At 31.7% G+C, this 18,701-nt stretch overlaps 2 protein-coding genes across 2 annotated transcripts; one reads left to right on the top strand and one right to left on the bottom strand.

The window, feature by feature from the left end:
* Positions 1-1,187: 1,187 nt before the first annotated feature.
* Positions 1,188-6,083, bottom strand: LOC21385899 (DEAD-box ATP-dependent RNA helicase 32). The gene is made up of 8 exons (XM_010099499.2): positions 5,614-6,083; positions 4,611-4,883; positions 3,497-3,820; positions 3,010-3,204; positions 2,752-2,907; positions 2,206-2,657; positions 1,839-1,999; positions 1,188-1,687 (listed from the first exon to the last, which is right to left on the bottom strand). The coding sequence occupies exons 1-8, from the start codon at positions 6,004-6,006 to the stop codon at positions 1,353-1,355; spliced, it is 2,289 nt and encodes a 762-aa protein (XP_010097801.1). The 5' UTR covers positions 6,007-6,083; the 3' UTR covers positions 1,188-1,352.
* Positions 6,084-9,572: 3,489 nt separating this feature from the next.
* On the top strand, positions 9,573-16,252 carry LOC21385898 (polyadenylate-binding protein-interacting protein 4). Its single transcript, XM_010099498.2, has 13 exons — positions 9,573-9,965; positions 10,440-10,561; positions 10,682-10,839; positions 11,918-12,065; positions 12,449-12,483; positions 12,778-12,853; positions 12,961-12,991; positions 13,474-13,763; positions 14,081-14,335; positions 14,646-14,744; positions 14,921-14,971; positions 15,484-15,571; positions 15,660-16,252. The coding sequence occupies exons 1-13, from the start codon at positions 9,773-9,775 to the stop codon at positions 15,833-15,835; spliced, it is 1,722 nt and encodes a 573-aa protein (XP_010097800.1). The 5' UTR covers positions 9,573-9,772; the 3' UTR covers positions 15,836-16,252.
* The last annotated feature ends 2,449 nt before the right edge of the window (positions 16,253-18,701 follow it).

The raw sequence follows: 18,701 nt of genomic DNA, 5'->3' as shown, positions 1-18,701 counted from the left end.
CTTTCTCAAATTGTAAAGCTCTAAATGACCAACAGTATGCAGAATGAGTGAAATTAATGTGTTCTGGCACATTTGTCTTCAAGTTGGACATCCTCGCCCTTCTCCGGCTTAGGATTCCAAACTGAGTGTGGTAGAAAATAAAAAAAACAACACCTTATGGCACTATCTGATATAAGTAAGAAGTGAAAAAAGTCTTAGGTGACTTTTATTTTAAAGATTCTGTCTTATTTAAGATCATGATTTGTAGTTCTATTATAATGTTTTTCTCTAAAAAAAAAAAATTAAATTTTAAAAATTAAAATTACGAACTATGATTCTAAACTCATAAATCAAACGTCACATTATATTGATGATTGGAGTACATTATACGTATATCCTAGGAAGTCGTGACACTTTTTTTTACTAATATATTAAACGTTGTTTCTGCTATGGTCCAAGGGTCATATTTGCCACTAACATGTAAAGTAAAAAGTGTAACAAAACCCCCTAAAAAAAAAAAAAAAAAAAAGAGTGTAACAAAACATTTATTAACGCTGACCTTGGAAATGAGTAACATAATGAAATTTAACATGGCATTATTGTATGTATCCTTTATTGCCTATTCCAATATTTATTGTAGGAGATTGTACTAAATTTGACTACTGTTATTTTTATTATTTTTTTATTTTTTGTAAATGACTAGTTAGTCTCCAAGTTAATGGCAAATCTAAATGAAACTAAGCCAAAACTTTGAACTTCTTGTTGTTAATCATTATTACTTGTTTATGAAAAGCGTTAGTTTCATAAATATACATTCAAATTTCAAGTTTTTCTCAATTCATCCTCCTGTTTTTTCTATAAAAAGAAATTCATCATTCTATTTTTAAAAAAACTATAAAGATATCCTTTTGATTTAGTCTTATTTTACTTTCCTTACCGCCCATTCTAGATGCTTAATTAATTTTACTTTAATTTTTTTATAAAAATAAGTTTTAAGATATAAATTTGGCTCAAAAGTATTTTTATGACCTCGTTAATTTCACCGATTCAAATAAAAATTCAAGTTTTATTACAGTAAAAAATTCTAAAAAATAATCACATCTAACTTTTTTATTACAATAAAAAACTCTTACATAAAGTCACATATCAACTTCAATTAAAAACTCGAATCAACGGACTAAATAAGCTCTATATTATCTTTTGTCTTTTGGTCCACAAAGTTCATCGAATATGAAATTGAAACATGTTTTTCTAAAGATTTTAAAAATAATAATAATAAGTTTCAGTAATTTTAGCTATTGCAAAAACTAATAAGTTAAATATGTAAACAAAATTTTTCGGCCAGGTCACCAAGTTGCAAATACTTTCTTGTTTTAATTTTTTTGCTGCATCGAACCTAACAGCTTGAGCGCCAAAGCTTCTTGCTCTGCTAACGACATTGAGGCAGCTTTAACTTCTTTACCCTTGTTTTCTTCTTTTTCTTCATCACTGTCGCTACCAAAGTAAATCTTTGCTTTTTTATTCCAATATTCCTCTTCTTCAGCAAGATCATCTTGGTCACCATAATCTTCTTCCATTTTACCTTTCTTTCTCTTCATCTTCTCCTTGGTTCTTTTTTCTCGCCGGCGCTCACGGTAAATAAGCTTGTCTTCCTTGTCCACATGCTTCATCTCTTCCATCACCTTTCTGTAATAATCTTTTTTCCTGCCTGCAACATGAGCAATAATAGATTGCCATTATTTTTTGTGAGTGAAAGGATTAATTGCCCCCCCAAAAAAATCAGAATGAAATTTGGAAACCACAAAAAGTTCTAGGGACACAAGTTTTAAAAACCTTAATGCAAAAGTGGGAACATTTACCTTTATCAAGCAAGAAGTTATCACTGCCATTCTTCGTGTCAGCTAGCCTCGCAAGTGGCGGTAGTGGGTTGATTCCCTCATCATCAAAAACGACCCTGGTCCCGGTTGGCTGATGGACATTGATCTTCAACTTCTTTTTCTTTAGAACCCGTGTTCTCATCCTTCAAGGGGGGAAAAAAAAGATATGATCAGCTTCTTAAATCACACTGATAAAGTTTCCTACCACGGAATAAGTATCTAAAGAGAATATCACATGTTATTGGGCCAATTTTTGACGCTGAAACCAAGCCATTTTTTATTATTGCTATACACTGAGAGGAAAGCATAACATAAAACAAAAAAGAACAAAAAAAAAAAAATGACATACACGATATCTGCTAAACCTTCCTTCCCGTCTGTGGTATCATGTCCTAGAAGAGAACTTTTTTCCATCTCCTCTCCCTTGAAATTACCGATATTATGGCCTTCCTCTACCTTGAAATTACCAATATCATGGTCTTCTTCGGGAATCTCCAACTCATCATCCTCGCTAGAACTTTCGGGTTCGAGAGCGGAAGATTTTCCTGACATTTCATTTGCCTTGACCTTCTGATTTAGAAAACGAATTTTGGGGGTTATTGCAAGACCAAGTGATGCAGAAAAGTCGCCAATACTAAGCTTTGTGACATCAAAGATCTCTTTATCCTTGTTTTTGTGTATAGACCGTAAATATGTTAGAAGCGCCCTTTGTGCTTTATACTGCAAATCCGGATACTTGACTAGCAAAGCTGCCAACAACCCAGAAACTGGTTGTAGTCTCAATTTGTTTACCTGAGAAATCTGCATAGCAACAATTTAAGCATCAGAAGACAAACCATCTGAAAGATTTGGGGACGGTCAACATGAAGGAAAAAATAAAACGCTTGATGTCCACCTTTTTTTCCCGCAGGGGTATTTTTTGTGATTGTAATTTCCCAAGCATTTTCTCTTCAGATGGCAGCAAAAATAAAAGTGATTCCCCCCTAGAATTGTAGCGAGCTGTTCGGCCGACTCGGTGTATGTATGTTTTTATGTCATCTGGGCAATCCACCTACACACAAACACAATAAAAACTTTTGGAGCCAAGTTGGAACAAATACGTTCTTTTTTTCCACTTCAACAATACATTCTTTTCAAAAGACCAAGTGCTCACCTGAACAACCCACTGAACTGCCTTGTTAAAGTCGAGGCCTCTCGAACCTACATCAGTGCAGAAAAGAACTGATCGTTGTTCCGCACAGAATTGTTTATATACCCCCAGTCTTTTTATCAGTTTCATCTTTCCATGGAGACATCTCAAGGGTATTCCAGGACGAAGCTTTTTGAATGCTTCAAAGACAAATACTGTCTGCAAAAAATAGCTAAAAGGTGGTAAACACAGAATCCTCTAGACATGGAAGCATGCCACAAATCACCCAACAAAAAAAAAAAAAAAAGGAAAAACTAGGAAAAATATATTTAATACGTACTATCTCCCTTAATATTTGTTGAGTGAAAGAATTCACCATATTTTATTTCTTTGTAAGGTGAAAAAAGAAACAAATATGAAGAAGTTTTCTTGTAGTTTGAACAATAACAGACAACATTACATTGAAACAGAGAAAAGGGAAATTATTGATGCAAAAAAGCATCAGACTAACCTGTTTGCGAGTAGAGAGGAACACTAGAGTCCTTGAATTAAGATGCGACTTTATGAAACTCCACAACATGTCCAGCTTTTGTTCCAATGGAACAGTCAATGCAGTTTGCCGCAGACCTGTTGGAGTGGCTGTCACAGACTCCTCGTGCACACTGATGTACTCCGGATCCTTCAAACTCAGTCGTGCGAGGTCTTGAATTGATTTTGTTTGAGTTGCGGAAAAGAGAAGGGTTTGTCTTTTCTTAGGTAGCTGTGAAACGATGTCATTGAGGGTCTTCTTAAAGTCCATATCAAGCATACGATCAGCCTCATCAAGGACTAAAACCTGTTCCCTGGCCAGCGAATTTCACCAAAATTAGCAACACAATTGGCATCATCAACACGGAGGAGGGTCAGAGGATAACGCCCAAAAAAAAAAAAAAAAAAGGAAAAAGGAAAAAGTAGAAGAATGAATCAAAATTGCTAATGGAAAATGAAAAGGCACCGCAGGCTGATGACAAATGTCTTAGGGCTTGTTCTTTTGAGTGAAAAACTCAAAAAAATGCAACTCGAATTACAACTTTATTCGAATTCATGTTCTTTTAAGTTACACTTAAGTTTAGGATTAAAACTCGAGTTTAAATTTCTCCTTCAACTCGAGTTTAGAAACTCGAACTCAAATTAATGAACAGTATTTTTTTTATTCTTAAAAATGCTATAACTTTTTCGTTTTAATTCTGATTGAGATGATTTTTTTTTCTATGCGTTGACAATGAAAAAGTGAATAAAACCCGACCCATATACCCTATTAAAATTTTTCATCAGCATTGAGTTTTTATTAAAATACTATCTAAATACAAATTCAAGTTTTGACTCACTCAAACACAAACTCAAAAAAATTATTATCTCAAACCATAACTCAAATGTACACAACCAAACACAAACTCAAGTTATAAGTTCAACTCAAATTATAACTCAAATTTAACTCAAGAATTATACTCAAGTTAAACTCTAAAAGAACAAGCCCTTAGATACTCTATCTTAACTTGCATAACTGAAGTTACATTCATTTGCAAGATTTTGTTTTAGTAAAACCAAATAAGTGAAATTGTGAGGAGAAGAGCATATTCGAAGACCTGAAGTTGTGAGCAGTCAAAATTTACAGTCTCATCCATGTGTTGAAGAAGACGACCGGGGGTGCAGACCAGTATGTTCATGTTGTTCACGCGATCTTTCTCTAAATCTACCTCTTTCCCACCAATTATGAGAGCGGCACTAATGCTATGGTGCCTTCCGACTGATTTTATTTCTTCAAATATTTGTTCAGCTAACTCCCTTATGGGACAAAGAATGATGGCTCCAACTCCCCACTCAGCGGAATATCTCTCGCGAAACAATTTCTCCAAAACCTGATATGAACAGAGTTATAGGACGACATAGAGAAAAAAAAAAAAAAGAAATAATTTCTTAAGTACTACATAAAAAGAGCCTTCAAAAATTCTTTAATTTTAATCCTCCTAGTTGCTGTCGTAATGGTCTTACAGGTCCAAAAATCCTAAATATCAAATTTCTCAGAAACCAAATACGAAAAATAAAACCGTGTTTAGAATTGATCTCATTTTTATTTTTCATATTTTTTAAGAAAAAAAAATAAAAATATTTTCAAAACAACGTTTAGTGCAATTAAAGACAAAAAATAAAAATAAAAATAAAAATAATTTTTTAATTTAATATAAAATAAAAAAAAATAAAAAATTTAATTATTTTTTATTTTTTATTTTTATTTTTTCTTCTCTCATTAATATATTTTTATATTAAAAATAATCGTTTAATAAAATTATCAATCACATTTTTAAAAATAAATTCTATCTTAAATTAAAAATATTTTTATTTTTATTTTCATATAAAAAATAAAAACGAGTTTTAAATGCTACCAAAAACTCCAACAATCAAAGCTATCAATTCTTCTCACCGGCAAGACAAAATCCAAAATTTCCTTCATTTTCTTCACAATCAGTTGAAGAGAAAAGGCCATATATACAATTCATCAAACACCAAAGAACTTTAAAAGCAAAAAGAAATCCAAATTTCATTTATTTTAGAAACCTAATTATCCAATTTCCCAAAAACCAAACTCACCGGAATAACAAAGGCGAGAGTCTTCCCGGAGCCGGTCTTGGCGGCGCCGAGAATGTCCCTACCGGCGAGGGCGTGAGGCAAAGACGCCCGCTGAATCTCCGTCATCTCGACGTAGCCGGACTGGAGGAGGCCATCCTTGGTCTTCCGCGAGAGGGGAAGCTGGCTGAACTTTGTGACGCCGGAATATCGAGGGAACGCCGTCGTATTGGCCAACGGAGGCGTGGAGGAGGAGGGAAGAGAAGGGAGAGAGAGTGGGTTGGAGCCTGATTCGGGTTTCTGGTCGTCGATCCATGAGTTGAGCAGCTCGATCTCCTTCTCCTCCGATACCCGAAACTGCCTCCTGACAAGCCTCGACTTGGATTTGAGTTTAGATTTGGATCTGGGTTTTCTCATGGCTGAGATTTTGGGATGGAGAAAGAGGAAGACGACGACGATGGTTTTGCTGTTGCTAGGGTTTTGTTGGGCAGAGCAGCGAGGGGTTTTAGAGGATTAACAAGCCGAATGACGGTGAATTTTAAGAAGCAATTGCCTAGAATTCGAATTTTGCTCCACTAAAAAAAATTAGACAGTTATATTTAATTTTTTTATTATAATAATTTTTTTTTTACATCAAATTATATTTTAATTAAAAATTTAAATCAATAAATTAAATAAATTTATTATTTATTTATATATATGGCGCGTGTTATTTTTTTTTCCATACACATTTGTCCCTTAAATTTTTTAGTTTGACAGTTAATCACCTAAATTTATAAATTTATTACAATGTATCATATTTTATTAAATTTATTCAAAATTTTTATTACATTTAAGGATTAAAAGTTCAAAAATTAAAAAAATTATGTTACATTGAATTGTAATGTTAAAATTTTTTACTAAACATGTTTTTTAACATTAATTTGACACAATCATCATTAAAATGAGACATATTATAATAACTTTACAAATTGAGAGACACTTCATCGAATTTAAAAAATTTAGAGGTAATTTACTAAAAATCTAAAGAGGAAATTTTTTTTAATACTCTGCGTTATAAGAAAACATTCTATTAATATATTGTACTTTTAATAATATTAAAATAATACTATAACATTTTTAAAAACTTATTTTTAGTACCGTAATCTTTTAATTTATGATATAAAATGATATATTTACCCTTATTAATATTTTTCTCATTTTCACTAATTCGATTTCCATTTAATAGGTAACGACAAAAACTGTTGTTCTTGTAACTAAAATTGTTATCCATTTAATAAATGAAAACTCTTATTAATCAAATAAAAAAAATAATAAGAATAAATTTGTCATTTTTACTATCCAAAAAAGGGATTCATAGAAAAAACAGCCTAAGTTGTGAAATAGACTATTTCTAATATAAATACTAATGGTAATTGTACATTTGACATTAAAAAAATATGATAAGATGCCTTATTTTTATTTATTCTCTAATGCATAATGTTATGGGAAATAGTAGAAAATAGGCCAATATGAAAAGCTTAAGAAAATATATAGGTCAATTTTTAGTTATAAAAATTAATAAGCCATAACTTGTTAAGTTATGGTTCATAACCAGATAAGTTATGGACAAACTTGTCAAGTTATGATTCATAGCCGGACAAGTTATGGACAAAAATCGTGAATTATGGACAATAACTTGTCAAGTTATGGTTCATAACCAGACAAGTTATGGATAAAAACAGTAATTTGACCTATTTATTAACTTATGTAAACTATTGGCTTATTAATTTTAATTTATCTCAAGTCTTAGCTTATTTTCCTCTTTCTCTCTAATGTTATATGAAATGTTAAAATCAACTTTTCTTATAATCATTAAGGCCTTATTAGGAACATATATTCAAACCCAAATTAAGATTCTACTACAGTATTTTCTTTTTACAAAATTTAAATAAAAAAATTTCCGTCAATAGTTTTATCATAAAGAATTTGAATCAAAGCCTAAATCATTATTCAAATACACTTCCCAAATGGGCCTTAAGTTTTAAATGTTGTAAAAGAAAAAGTTGTAATAATTAAATGAAACAGGAGGCAAGTAGGGAAATAACATATTTAAGAAATTGAAAAAAAAAATTAATAGCATAAAGTTTAGAGATAAGAAGTAAATAACATAATTTTAGTAAATGAAACATTTACCATTCTTTAAATACCAAAAATACCCATAAATTATTAGAATAATAAATTTTGTAATACAAAAATTTAGTAGTGTCAAATATAATTGTCCAAAAGTTTTGAGGTTCTATTTGTCACTCAATTTTTAAAAATTAAAATTTGACCTCTCAATTTTTGAAAAATTAAAATTCATCCCTCAACTTTTAGAAAATTATAATTTGATCCTGTATTTTAAGTTTTTTTTTACAAAAACACCCCTGGTTAGTGATTCATTTACCTCATTTCCCAGTTATGTAAATGATATATTTACCTCATTAACCATGTAAATGTAATGATTCATTTACTTAGTAAATAATTCATATACCTGATTTACCAGGTAATGTAAGTGATTCATTACTAGGGGTATAAATGAAATTTTTTAAAAATTTAGGTCAAAAAATATAATTTTTCAAAAATTAAGGGGACAAAATATAATATTATAAAGTTAAAGGGCCAAAATATAATTTTTAAAAGTTAAGGGGTTAAAATTTAAATAATTTAAAGTTCAAGAGAGAAAGAACATAAGGGTAAAATTGGAATACAAACATATTAAAATTGTAAAATATGCTATATATTTTCTTGGTTGGTAATTATATTATTTACCACAAACGGTTTAAGAAAATCTACATGTTCTAATTTTTCATGAAAAAAACAACTATATTAATCAATAAAAATTAAGTGTTAAATTTATCATATTGTATATTTAGTGCGAAATTTATCACAAAATATAATATATAATAAATTTAACCTAACAAATAACATTTGTATTAGAAATTTTTTTATTAAAATATTAAATTTATAATTATCACATCAATTATAATATTATATTAAATTGTATTCCCATTTATTTTATCGATTCGAGTTTAAAATTTAAATTTTATTATAATAAAAAGTTCTAAAAAAATTATATTTAACTTTTTTATTACAGTAAAAAATTTTCATATAAAATTATATTTTAACTCAAATTAAAAATTAAATCCGTGAACTAATCGAGCGGAGATATTTCGTAGGGCCGGTAATATGGGTCACGACACGACAACACGACTCGAAAACGACACGAATTTCGCGGGTTAGGGTTGAAAAAAAAGAGGTTCAGGTCAAAATTGGGTCGACATGAAATTGACATGAAAAACATGGGTCAATTTCATGTTGGACCCGCCTAACCCGAACACGACACGAAACTCGTAAAAAACTAAAAAATACATATATTTTTCATTACATATTTTGATTTTATTATGAACTTATGATATCATAATAGTTATACTCAAAATCTTATAGTATTATTTGCTTAATTTCAATGGATGTTATTATTTTTTAGTGTGTTATGAATTTTAAGCTATTTTAATATGTAAAAAAGTAAATAAAAGTATATAATTTTTATGTCAATTTCGGGTTCACAGGTTAATTTCGTGTCACGGGTTATTTTCGTGTAGTGTCGTATCGTGTCAACTCGTAAAGTGGTCGTGTCGTGTTCGTGTTGCGGTTTTTAAAAAATTTCGTGTCACGGGTCATGTTCGGGTTGACTGTAAATTTAAAAAAAAATGATTAAAATACGACACAAATACGATACGTGACACGAATTGCCACCCCTAATGTTTCGGCTCGGTCGCGAACCTCCGACCCTGCCTCTCTTTTTGTTTGCTGATGGAAACAAAGGTCATATCATATTAGATAGAGTAAACGACACAATTGTCATTAAAAATATACGAGACTCAGTCAACGACCTAATTATTCTTTGTCGTTTGATATGCGAACGCATGTACCTCGCAAAGTTGCAAGTTAAAGAACGAAAATGGTAAGACGGGAGATCAAAGGAGAAAAAAAAGTGTTTTAGCTTTGATCCAAACCTTGAGGATCTATATATTTTAGAGAGAGAAATCAATCGTTGTCTTCCTGAGAGAGAAACCGCCGCAGACAAACAAATCAACAAACAACCATTGGGATCTTCTTCAAAAACAAAAGCAGAAAAAACAGAGAAACAGAGAAAGTGATTATGGGTCTCCTATACAGAGAGAGATCAGAACCCCATGGTGATTACGACAACAAAACTTCTTATTCGTCGGTGAACGACGACGCCTTGCTCTTCGCCACAATCTGTATCGTGGGACTCCCCGTGGACGTTCACGTCAAGGACGGTTCCGTTTATTCTGGAATCTTCCACACCGCTGGCTTCGAAAACGACTACGGTCAGTGAGTTTCCTTCCAAACTGAAACTGTGTTTGTGATCTAATGTGATTTTGGGAAATGTTTCCTGGGTTGTAATTATTATGTCAAAACTGTATCTGGGTATGTGTTATTTTGTAGATTAATCAGGTTGGTGCTGTGTGGGATTGGTGGGGTTGGGGATCAAATGGGATTTTGATCTGGGTTTGTCATGTTATGCTTGTTGAATTTCGAAATGGTGAATAAAAGAGAAGTTAGGGAAATATAATGATTTTTTATTCAGAAGGGAATCAGATCTTCATTCTTTATGAACCTAGCTTTAATCTATAGATAAAATCTCTTCCCACTAGTTAATATGCTGCAAACTTAGTCTTTCAATAATGATTCTCTTTGCGAATTGTACATCTCCTTTTGTTGGGTGTGTGTGTGTGTGTATTGGCGGGGTTTGTTGATTTGATGTTCTATTTTTTTTTTTTTTTCACCTTTCTTGTGTGTAGGCATTGTTCTAAAGAAAGCAAGAATGACTAAAAAGGGGAAGGCCAATTCAAACGTAGCGAATGGGGCAATGATAGAGACGCTTGTAATTCTTTCAGGTGACCTTGTGCAACTTGTTGCAAAGGTGATGAATTTGTGTCATTCTTTTTTTGTTCTTTTTTTTCTTCTAGGTCTTGAGATCTTTACTGGAAAAAGAGTTGTTGATTTATTTACAATCATATACCACTATTTATATGCAATTCAGGGAGTTCTGCCTCCAGCTGATGGTGATTCTGGGAATCTTGCTGCTAAAGACGCAGAATGTGTAGTGGATAATAAAGCTCCTTCTGAAGAATGTGTAGAATATGAAGTGGATAAACTTATCAACTCCGATTTCAACATGAAGAGAACCGAACATATAAGGTACTATGTCTTGATAAAGTTGGAAGATGGCTTCTTATTGCAGACCATGTTGTTTATGTTCACTTGAGAACAAAAATAAGGTTTTAGATTCGCATATTTGCATCACGCCCTTACTGTTCAACAATGCAGAAGATGTTTTCTTGAGTATGAGATTGCTTCATTTTTTCCCCTGCAAATTGTAGTATATTAATATAGAAAATGTCGAAAATCTTAGAAAAATATAAAGGAAAAGAGTCTACAGGTGAAAGCAACAAAAAGACATCAAAAAGAACAAAACATGAGTACGAAACCTAGATTTGAAAGGTTGAGAGGAAAAACAAAAATAATTGACAACTATGGTGACGTTTGGTTCATGGATTCAAAACCATGGTTCATGATTCTGATTTTTGAAATTCAAATTTTTTGTGAGAGAAAAACACTATAGTAGAACTAAAAACCATAATTTTAAACTAGACAGAACCCTTGAAACAAACGTCACCTAAGAAAGCAAGTAAAGAAGGAAGGGGGACAAAACAAAACAAAAAAAAAAAAAAAAGAAAGAAAGAGAAGCAAAAGAAAAAAAAAGACAGCGCGGCAAGAAAAAGGGTGTAAAAGGGATTAAATAGATAATAAAATAAAATAAAATAAAATGTAGGGACTAAAATGATAATAAAATCAGATAATGGTGAGATAAAAAATAAAAATTAGGGACTAAAGGAGCAAATAAAAAAAGAGGGGGTCTGAAAAGCAAAAAAAAAAAAAAAAACTGCAAATTTAAATTAACGGGGGACAAAATGTTTCCTCTTACCCTCACTAATGAAACATTTCGTCCTCCACGGACGAAGCCACGGGAGCGTCATTGACGCTTTTAAGTATTGTCTAGATTTTGGAATTGTATTTCCTCTACATACTCACATTTTGTATCGTTCTAGTATTGCCTTTACATATTCACATTTTGTACTGTTGTACTTGTTGCTAATTTCCTTATCTCTAGACCTCTTATGTACATAAATGCTTTGTGTACATACATTTATTATACACGCATAAGCGTGTGCGTGCATTTACTTATACTAGTACTAATTTTTAATGATTAAAACAGGAGCTCAGTGCAAAAGATGAATGGATTTGCTCAGGCTTTTATGCCAGCAAATGGCAGAAAGGATGATGAAGGCAGAAAACTAGAGCCGAAAAGTTTCGAGAATTTGGAAGTTGGACATTCAAGAATAGATGGGATAAATTTACCACAGGTATACTCTGTTTTTATTTATAAAAATTCGTTTTCCTTCAACTGATATATGTAATTACTAATTCGTTATTTCTCCCAAATATAGTCAGGATTAGGAAAAACAAGAATGCATAGAGTATAGACCAACAACTCAAAATGAATGAGAAACTAAGTTTGAAAAGAGACGGAAAATTAAAGAAGAAAAAAAAAAGTGGAAAACAGTAAAAAATGAAAACTACAAGAATAAGGAGTTGGCTATAAGTCAGAAACAAGTTCTAAGAAAGGTTGTTTTATCTAACAGTGTAGGTCCACACCGTTAGAGCATATGTTATATTGCATATAACCTTGTAAAAGTATATTAAGCCTTTTTTTTTATTTTTTATCCTTCTTTTTTTCTCAATGCAGATCAAAGAAGGCTCTGATGCTGCAGTTAATGGGAGGTATAACTTGACATTCGTTTTTTATTTTCTTTTTTTGTTTTTTTGTTTTCTTTTCCACAATTCTTGACAAGGGGGAAAACTGTACGAGGTTTTAATTTAATTTAACCTTTTTTTTTTTTTTTTAATTTTTCATCAAGAATGCTATTTGTGTTGGACATAGAAGCATTGGTACTGCTCATGTCAGATAGCATGCATATGTCTCCAACACTGTGACGATACTCTGGGAAGTTAACTTTTTGTAGTGTGCCATTTGTTTATTCCTTTTAATCTGAGGATATTGTCAATTGTCGACAGGCAGTGTGTACGTGATGGGTCGCAAGGAGAAAAGAAAGATATTAAAGAAAAATTGGAGTTTCCTCCGGAAGAAAGTGTATGTTCAGATTGTTTTTGTTAATGCCAGTCATGGATGTTTTCCACTACAAATTGACCTATTATGTGTTTATAATTTCATATTTTTTTTGGTTCTCGTTTTTGCAGACTATTAAAGCTGAGGATTTGAGTTCAAGCTGTAAGTCTACGTACCTATCACTTTTCTCAGCATTTCAAATTGTTTGATTGTCTTGTAAGTTAGGTATTGTTCTAGATGATCACTCATGTTATAAATAGATTCCTCCCAAAGCTAGGGCGATTTGTGGATTGGAAGCTAACTCGACTTTGATGAGCTTTTAGTAGTTTTATTGAATCGTGTTTTTAGCAATTACTCTAAGAGGACCTAATTTCAAGTTAAAACTGTTGGCATCATTTGATCAATCAATTCTTTCAGAGCCGGATTTCCAACAATGCATGCTTCTAGCATAGCATCTAAGCTGTGAGATATTTAACAAAACCATCTGTCTTTTGATGGATCAGGGAAACTTTTGCTCGGTCTAGCTCTATGATGTTTACTTATCTGTTAAAGTTTATTGTTGTTTTATTCACAACAAACTTTACATGCTGTACCCATTGTCAAGTTAAAACCTCTTGTTGATTGTTTAAATACTTCAAATGCAGTGGACACATGCTTCACCCAAATAAAACCTGTCAAAGAAGAACAAACCCTGATTGCAGCCAAGCTATCGTCTACTGGAGCATCCTGTGATCCTTCTTCTCTACCTGCAAAGATGGCAAAGCAGTCATTTGAACGGCCCATGTCAGCAGATGCTTCTTCCTGTGCAGTTTCATCAAACGTCTCAACTTCAACTAGTCGGGTTGTGGATGTTATCTTAGAGTCCAGTCATAGTCCGGTAGCATCAACTGAGACAATCCCTTCCCATATTTCACAGTCGAATAAAATCTCCAAGGTAAATTTCATATTCTTTTTTATCATTTACCCTTTTAAATATGGAGAAAGCTGTTTATTAAACGAAGTACTAAATTTCATATTTGTTCTTGTCCTTTCAAACCTTCACTTGCTTGGTTCAAAATGTTTCACCAGTATGCATGTTGTTTATTGGAACGATTAAATTAGAGTGGACTAAATTTCCTATTGAAAATATGGTATAACACGAAGGCAGTGATATTGCTTGCTTTTATTTATTTATTTATTTTTTTGTCAATGATCTTTCTTATCTTATTTAAGTTTAATTGACTTGATAATATCTTTTGGCTGTTATTATAGGAATCCAGACTCAACCCAGGAGCTAAAATATTCTCACCGTCTTTTGCGAACCCAATATCAGCAACTTCTGCAGTACAAACAGTTGCTGGCATTGGTTATATGCCAAACAACTCTCCTCCGATACCTGTTCCTGCTGCTCAGCCAGAGGTTGCGTTACGCCCGTTTGGATCTCATTCATCTGTACCTGTTAAAATTCTCCCATATGGTAATCTTCCAGCTGGAACTGTGGGTACAACTCCTCAGTTTCCACAACCTGTAAGTACCATCAAATATCATTGTCCTAAGTGTTACTTTAGTTCGGATATAACATCTCCTCGGACTTTTAGATCAATCTCATAACCTTTTAAGGCAAAACGAGAATGGAACTCGTTTTTTTCTAAAACATATTTGCTTCTTGTCTTACGTGTTAAATGTTTTCACCACCTTTTACAATGGAACTTAAGAAACTGACTAGATAACATGGAATTGAAGCATTTCTTCACTGTTCAAGAATCTTCTTTTATCTGAGTTGTATGATGCTAATGGTCCTTGACGTCGCCCTCCATTTTTTTTTTTTGGGCTATAGATTATTGGACATGTGGGAAGCAGGCCACAGCCACTAAGATATACTGTTCAGTATCCTATTCAGGCTGGACCAGGCATTGTGCATTCAAATTCGCAATCTGTAAGTTGCAGGACATCGCTTGCTTGATCTTTAGCTTTTTTCCACTAGCCTTCAGCATCTCAATCTACCTTCCAAAACAATATCTTGTTGAGTGGATACCAAGGCATTTTTATTTCCTTCGTACTTGTTTGTATAACTTGCTATCATCGGTTACTAAGTTCTCGTTCTGTGTCCAGCTTACAGATGGACGACTTGGGCAGCTTCTCTATGTGCATCCAGTTTCTCAAGTAAGACAAGTGCATGTGCAAGGAGCTATGTGATTGAAATTTTTAGATACTTATGTGACTTATTTACCTGAATTTTGTTCAGGTATTGGCTTGTACATGATGTTTAATATTCTATTCAATTGCTTTTGGCTATGGTGAAATAACTCAAGGTCCATAAATGGGGTTCGTGGCGGAAACTGAATTGATAGTAATTTTATTTATTTATTGAACTTTTGTGAACAACCGCACCCTAAAGTGAGCATGGTCTGGAATAGAATTAACTGGAAAATTCCAAGCTGTTGAAAGGAAGGATCAACATATAGCCAACCTTGTTTTAGATAATGAGTTAGTTAGATAACTGCACCTAGAATGAATTTTTGTTTCTCATTTTAACTAAATTTCATTCGACTTTTAGAGTCTACTTCGTGGCCTAAAGCCACGCTGAATTTCTCATCTTCATTTGTTTTAAAGTAAACTGATAATACTATTACAATTTCGCAATTGCTTGATCATAATTCACTTGCATGTTGCAGGAGTTAGTTTCGGGTGTGACGGCTCTCTCATCGCCATTTGTGCGTCCATTGCCAACTCCACATCAGGTTCAGTTTCCAAAGCAACAAGGTAGGTACATGGTTATTTTGGTCATGAACTTAGTTTTTTCTTATTAATAATGTATTTATCTTTCATTATTGTTCCTCGTGTGATGCAGGTACTTCAGCAGGCCAAGCAATGCAGCTGTGTGTGGCTCCACCTCTTGTGGCTACTGGACCGCAACCACATTATGCGGTGCCTTGCCACATTCCGGTATTGCAACCGCCCTTCCCTTCTAATCGCTACATTCAAGTTCCAGGATTCAATGGCCCCTTGAGCTCCAAGTTTTTGTGAACATGCCTATATGATTTTCCATTGGTCATTTCTGGTTTCCCCACTATTTTTTTTTTTTTTTTTTATTCCTTTCACCATTTACCGGAATTTTTTGCTTGAGTTGCTGAATAAGAGTAAAATCGATGTATCCGTGTACTATATTATCTTCCGTACCAAAAAAAAAAGAAAAAGAAAGAGTAGGAATTTTGTGCAAGGGTTTTGATTTTGTAGGATGTGGTCGAGAACTTTATACGAAGGTATTGAGTTGTGTCAGATTTGGTTTGAGGGATGAGGTCTCAATTCTTTTTAAAGGATTTTGAGGACTTTTGCGAGATAAACAGAACTGAATTGCTTGGTGTTTCAAGTTGAACAATGTATTATGAGAGAAACATGTACATATACCGGATCATATGGAAAAAGGAGTGGTTCTTTTTATGTGAAAAGATTGATCATATTTTTCTCTATGGTTGTCATAGTTAAGTTGTTAAGCAAAAGACATCTACACACACAGATATTTGCTCTGGTACGTGTATATTTATCTTCTATGCGGGTGTGCCTGTAGATGCTTTGCCTTTCGTTACAAGTTATCAAATTTTTTGCTTGTAATCCGAAAGCTATCAATTGGAACAACGTGGTAAGCATTTTGAATTTTGGGGAGAAAAAAAAAAGAAAAAAACTTGTATTCGTAGTTGAACTCTAGTATGAGATCGGTTTTTTGTTGTTCTTTCGTGTTGCCCAGTTTGTTGTTAATATTTTTGTTAATTATTTCAATAATGTCGCATATCATATGCGTTTGGTAAGAGGGAAAGAAAAGAGAATGAAAAGAAAAGGAAATGAAAGATTTTCCTTTAGTTTTTTAGTACGATGAGAGGGAAGAAAATATGTAATAGGTTAAATGGTTATTTTATATATTATTTAATATCAATTAAACTTTAAAATGGGGTAAAAAAAAAAAGTTATGCTAGTCATTAGTGGGTTGATTTAAGTTTTCCACCTAATGTTAGAGAGACAAAAATTAGTGGTTCCGCCCGACTTTTAATCCACCTATTTTCCTTTTTTCCTATATTCCTTTGTACCAAACAACTACTATTTTATTATTTTCCATCAAATAATCCCTCAACATACTTCCTTTCTTTATCTTTTTCATCGTATCAAACATAGTATTAATGTTATAAATTATCTTTTAGAAAACTATTTATATTAAGAATTATTTTGTCAGAAGGAACTAAATTTCATCTAGAAACCTTAATTCTCATTGAAATTTAGTCACTATGTTACAGGCAAACCTTAATCGTCGAATCTTGCTCATGAAATATTCGAGAAAAATTAACATCTGGATTAATAAAGTCGTTTGTTGCTTGACTAGTTGCTACAGGTCGTTTTATGCATATAAGTAGACGTTGTACTAATTATCGTTTCCTCTTAAGTCTAAATACCAAAAGTTGTTGACAACTTTGCGTGCAATTTTGGAGCTGATGTGCTCTTCAACCAAATAAATGAAAAACTTTCATGAATTCGATTGCAGTAATCGCAAATCACCATTCCATCATTTTGGTGTTCTGTTCTTTCCTTAGTCTCCCATGTCAGTGTGTTAAAAAGCCAAAAATCGTTTATTTTGAATTGAAATTTTCCATTTATGTGATAGCTCTCAATGATGAAATACAAAACTTTTAATGGCCGTCTTCTTCAACAAAAGCCCTATATTGGATAGCTCTATTTGTAGAAGCCTAAGATCCATCCCCATTTCACTTTAAAACTATCAATTAGGACTACCTCAAAATGAGAGCAGACAATTCAGATGAATTGTTTTAGCCGTAAAATATTAATCTAACTAATTAATTAGATAGTTGATCAATATATATATATATATATATAATCTTAATTTTTTTCTTTGTTACTTCATAAACTTTGTAATGGAATTTCTTCTAAACTGGAGGAACAAAAAAGGACTCGAAATCACAAAGTATAGAACCTAACAATGCTACCAAACCACATGGCGACTATAGGAACTGCAGAGATATGGTGCTACTTTATCATTTTGTAGCGCACAAGTACTCAACAAAAGCTTATCATAGTCTATGATAAGCCATTGTTGTCTTTTTCTTTTAAAAAAAAAAAATGAATGATCCATATATTTTTGACAATATATATATATATAAATGTTAGTTGATTACTTATTTGTAAGTATATATGTTATCTATTTTTTTTAATTCATTGTATAGAACATTGAAATCGAGATCCACAAAGTTTGAGAAGATTTCAGAATATAATTGCGAGATGATATAGGTTAAAAATTATTCGTTATTAAATTGAATGATGAACTAAATGCCGAATTAACTTGCAATAATAATAATAATAATAATAATAATAATAACAATAATAACAATAACAATAATAATAATAACAATAATAACAATAACAATAACAATAACAATAATAATAACAATAATAATAACAATAATAATAACAATAATAACAATAATAATAATAACAATAATAATAACAATAATAATAACAATAATAATAATAATAACAATAACAATAACAATAATAACAATAATAACAATAACAATAATAACAATAACAATAATAACAATAACAATAACAATAACAATAAGAATAACAATAATAATAAGAATAATAATAAGAATAATAATAAGAATAAGAATAAGAATAATAATAATAATAATAATAATAATAATAACAATAATAATAACAATAATAATAACAATAATAACAATAATAATAATAACAATAATAATAACAATAATAATAACAATAATAATAACAATAATAATAATAATAACAATAACAATAATAATAATAACAATAATAATAATAATAACAATAACAATAATAATAATAACAATAATAATAATAATAACAA

The sequence above is a fragment of the Morus notabilis genome, unplaced genomic scaffold, assembly GCF_000414095.1.
Source record: "Morus notabilis unplaced genomic scaffold, ASM41409v2 Scaffold1244, whole genome shotgun sequence".
NCBI lineage: Eukaryota > Viridiplantae > Streptophyta > Magnoliopsida > Rosales > Moraceae > Morus > Morus notabilis.
Note: the sequence above shows the minus strand (reverse complement) of the source record. Positions and strands in the feature narration are given on the sequence as shown.

Excerpts from the sequence above, each read along its gene's own strand:
- LOC21385898 (XM_010099498.2), top strand. The coding sequence starts at position 9,773 with ATGGGTCTCCTATACAGAGAGAGATCAGAACCCCATGGTGATTACGAC. Across the intron at positions 12,484-12,777 it reads GATGCTGCAGTTAATGGGAG|GCAGTGTGTACGTGATGGGT; the intron begins GTATAACTTGAC and ends AATTGTCGACAG. Across the intron at positions 15,572-15,659 it reads TCAGTTTCCAAAGCAACAAG|GTACTTCAGCAGGCCAAGCA; the intron begins GTAGGTACATGG and ends CGTGTGATGCAG.
- LOC21385899 (XM_010099499.2), bottom strand. The coding sequence starts at position 6,006 with ATGAGAAAACCCAGATCCAAATCTAAACTCAAATCCAAGTCGAGGCTT. Across the intron at positions 4,884-5,613 it reads CTCTCGCCTTTGTTATTCCG|GTTTTGGAGAAATTGTTTCG; the intron begins GTGAGTTTGGTT and ends TGTTCATATCAG. Across the intron at positions 3,821-4,610 it reads TTGACTGCTCACAACTTCAG|GTTTTAGTCCTTGATGAGGC; the intron begins GTCTTCGAATAT and ends GCCAGGGAACAG.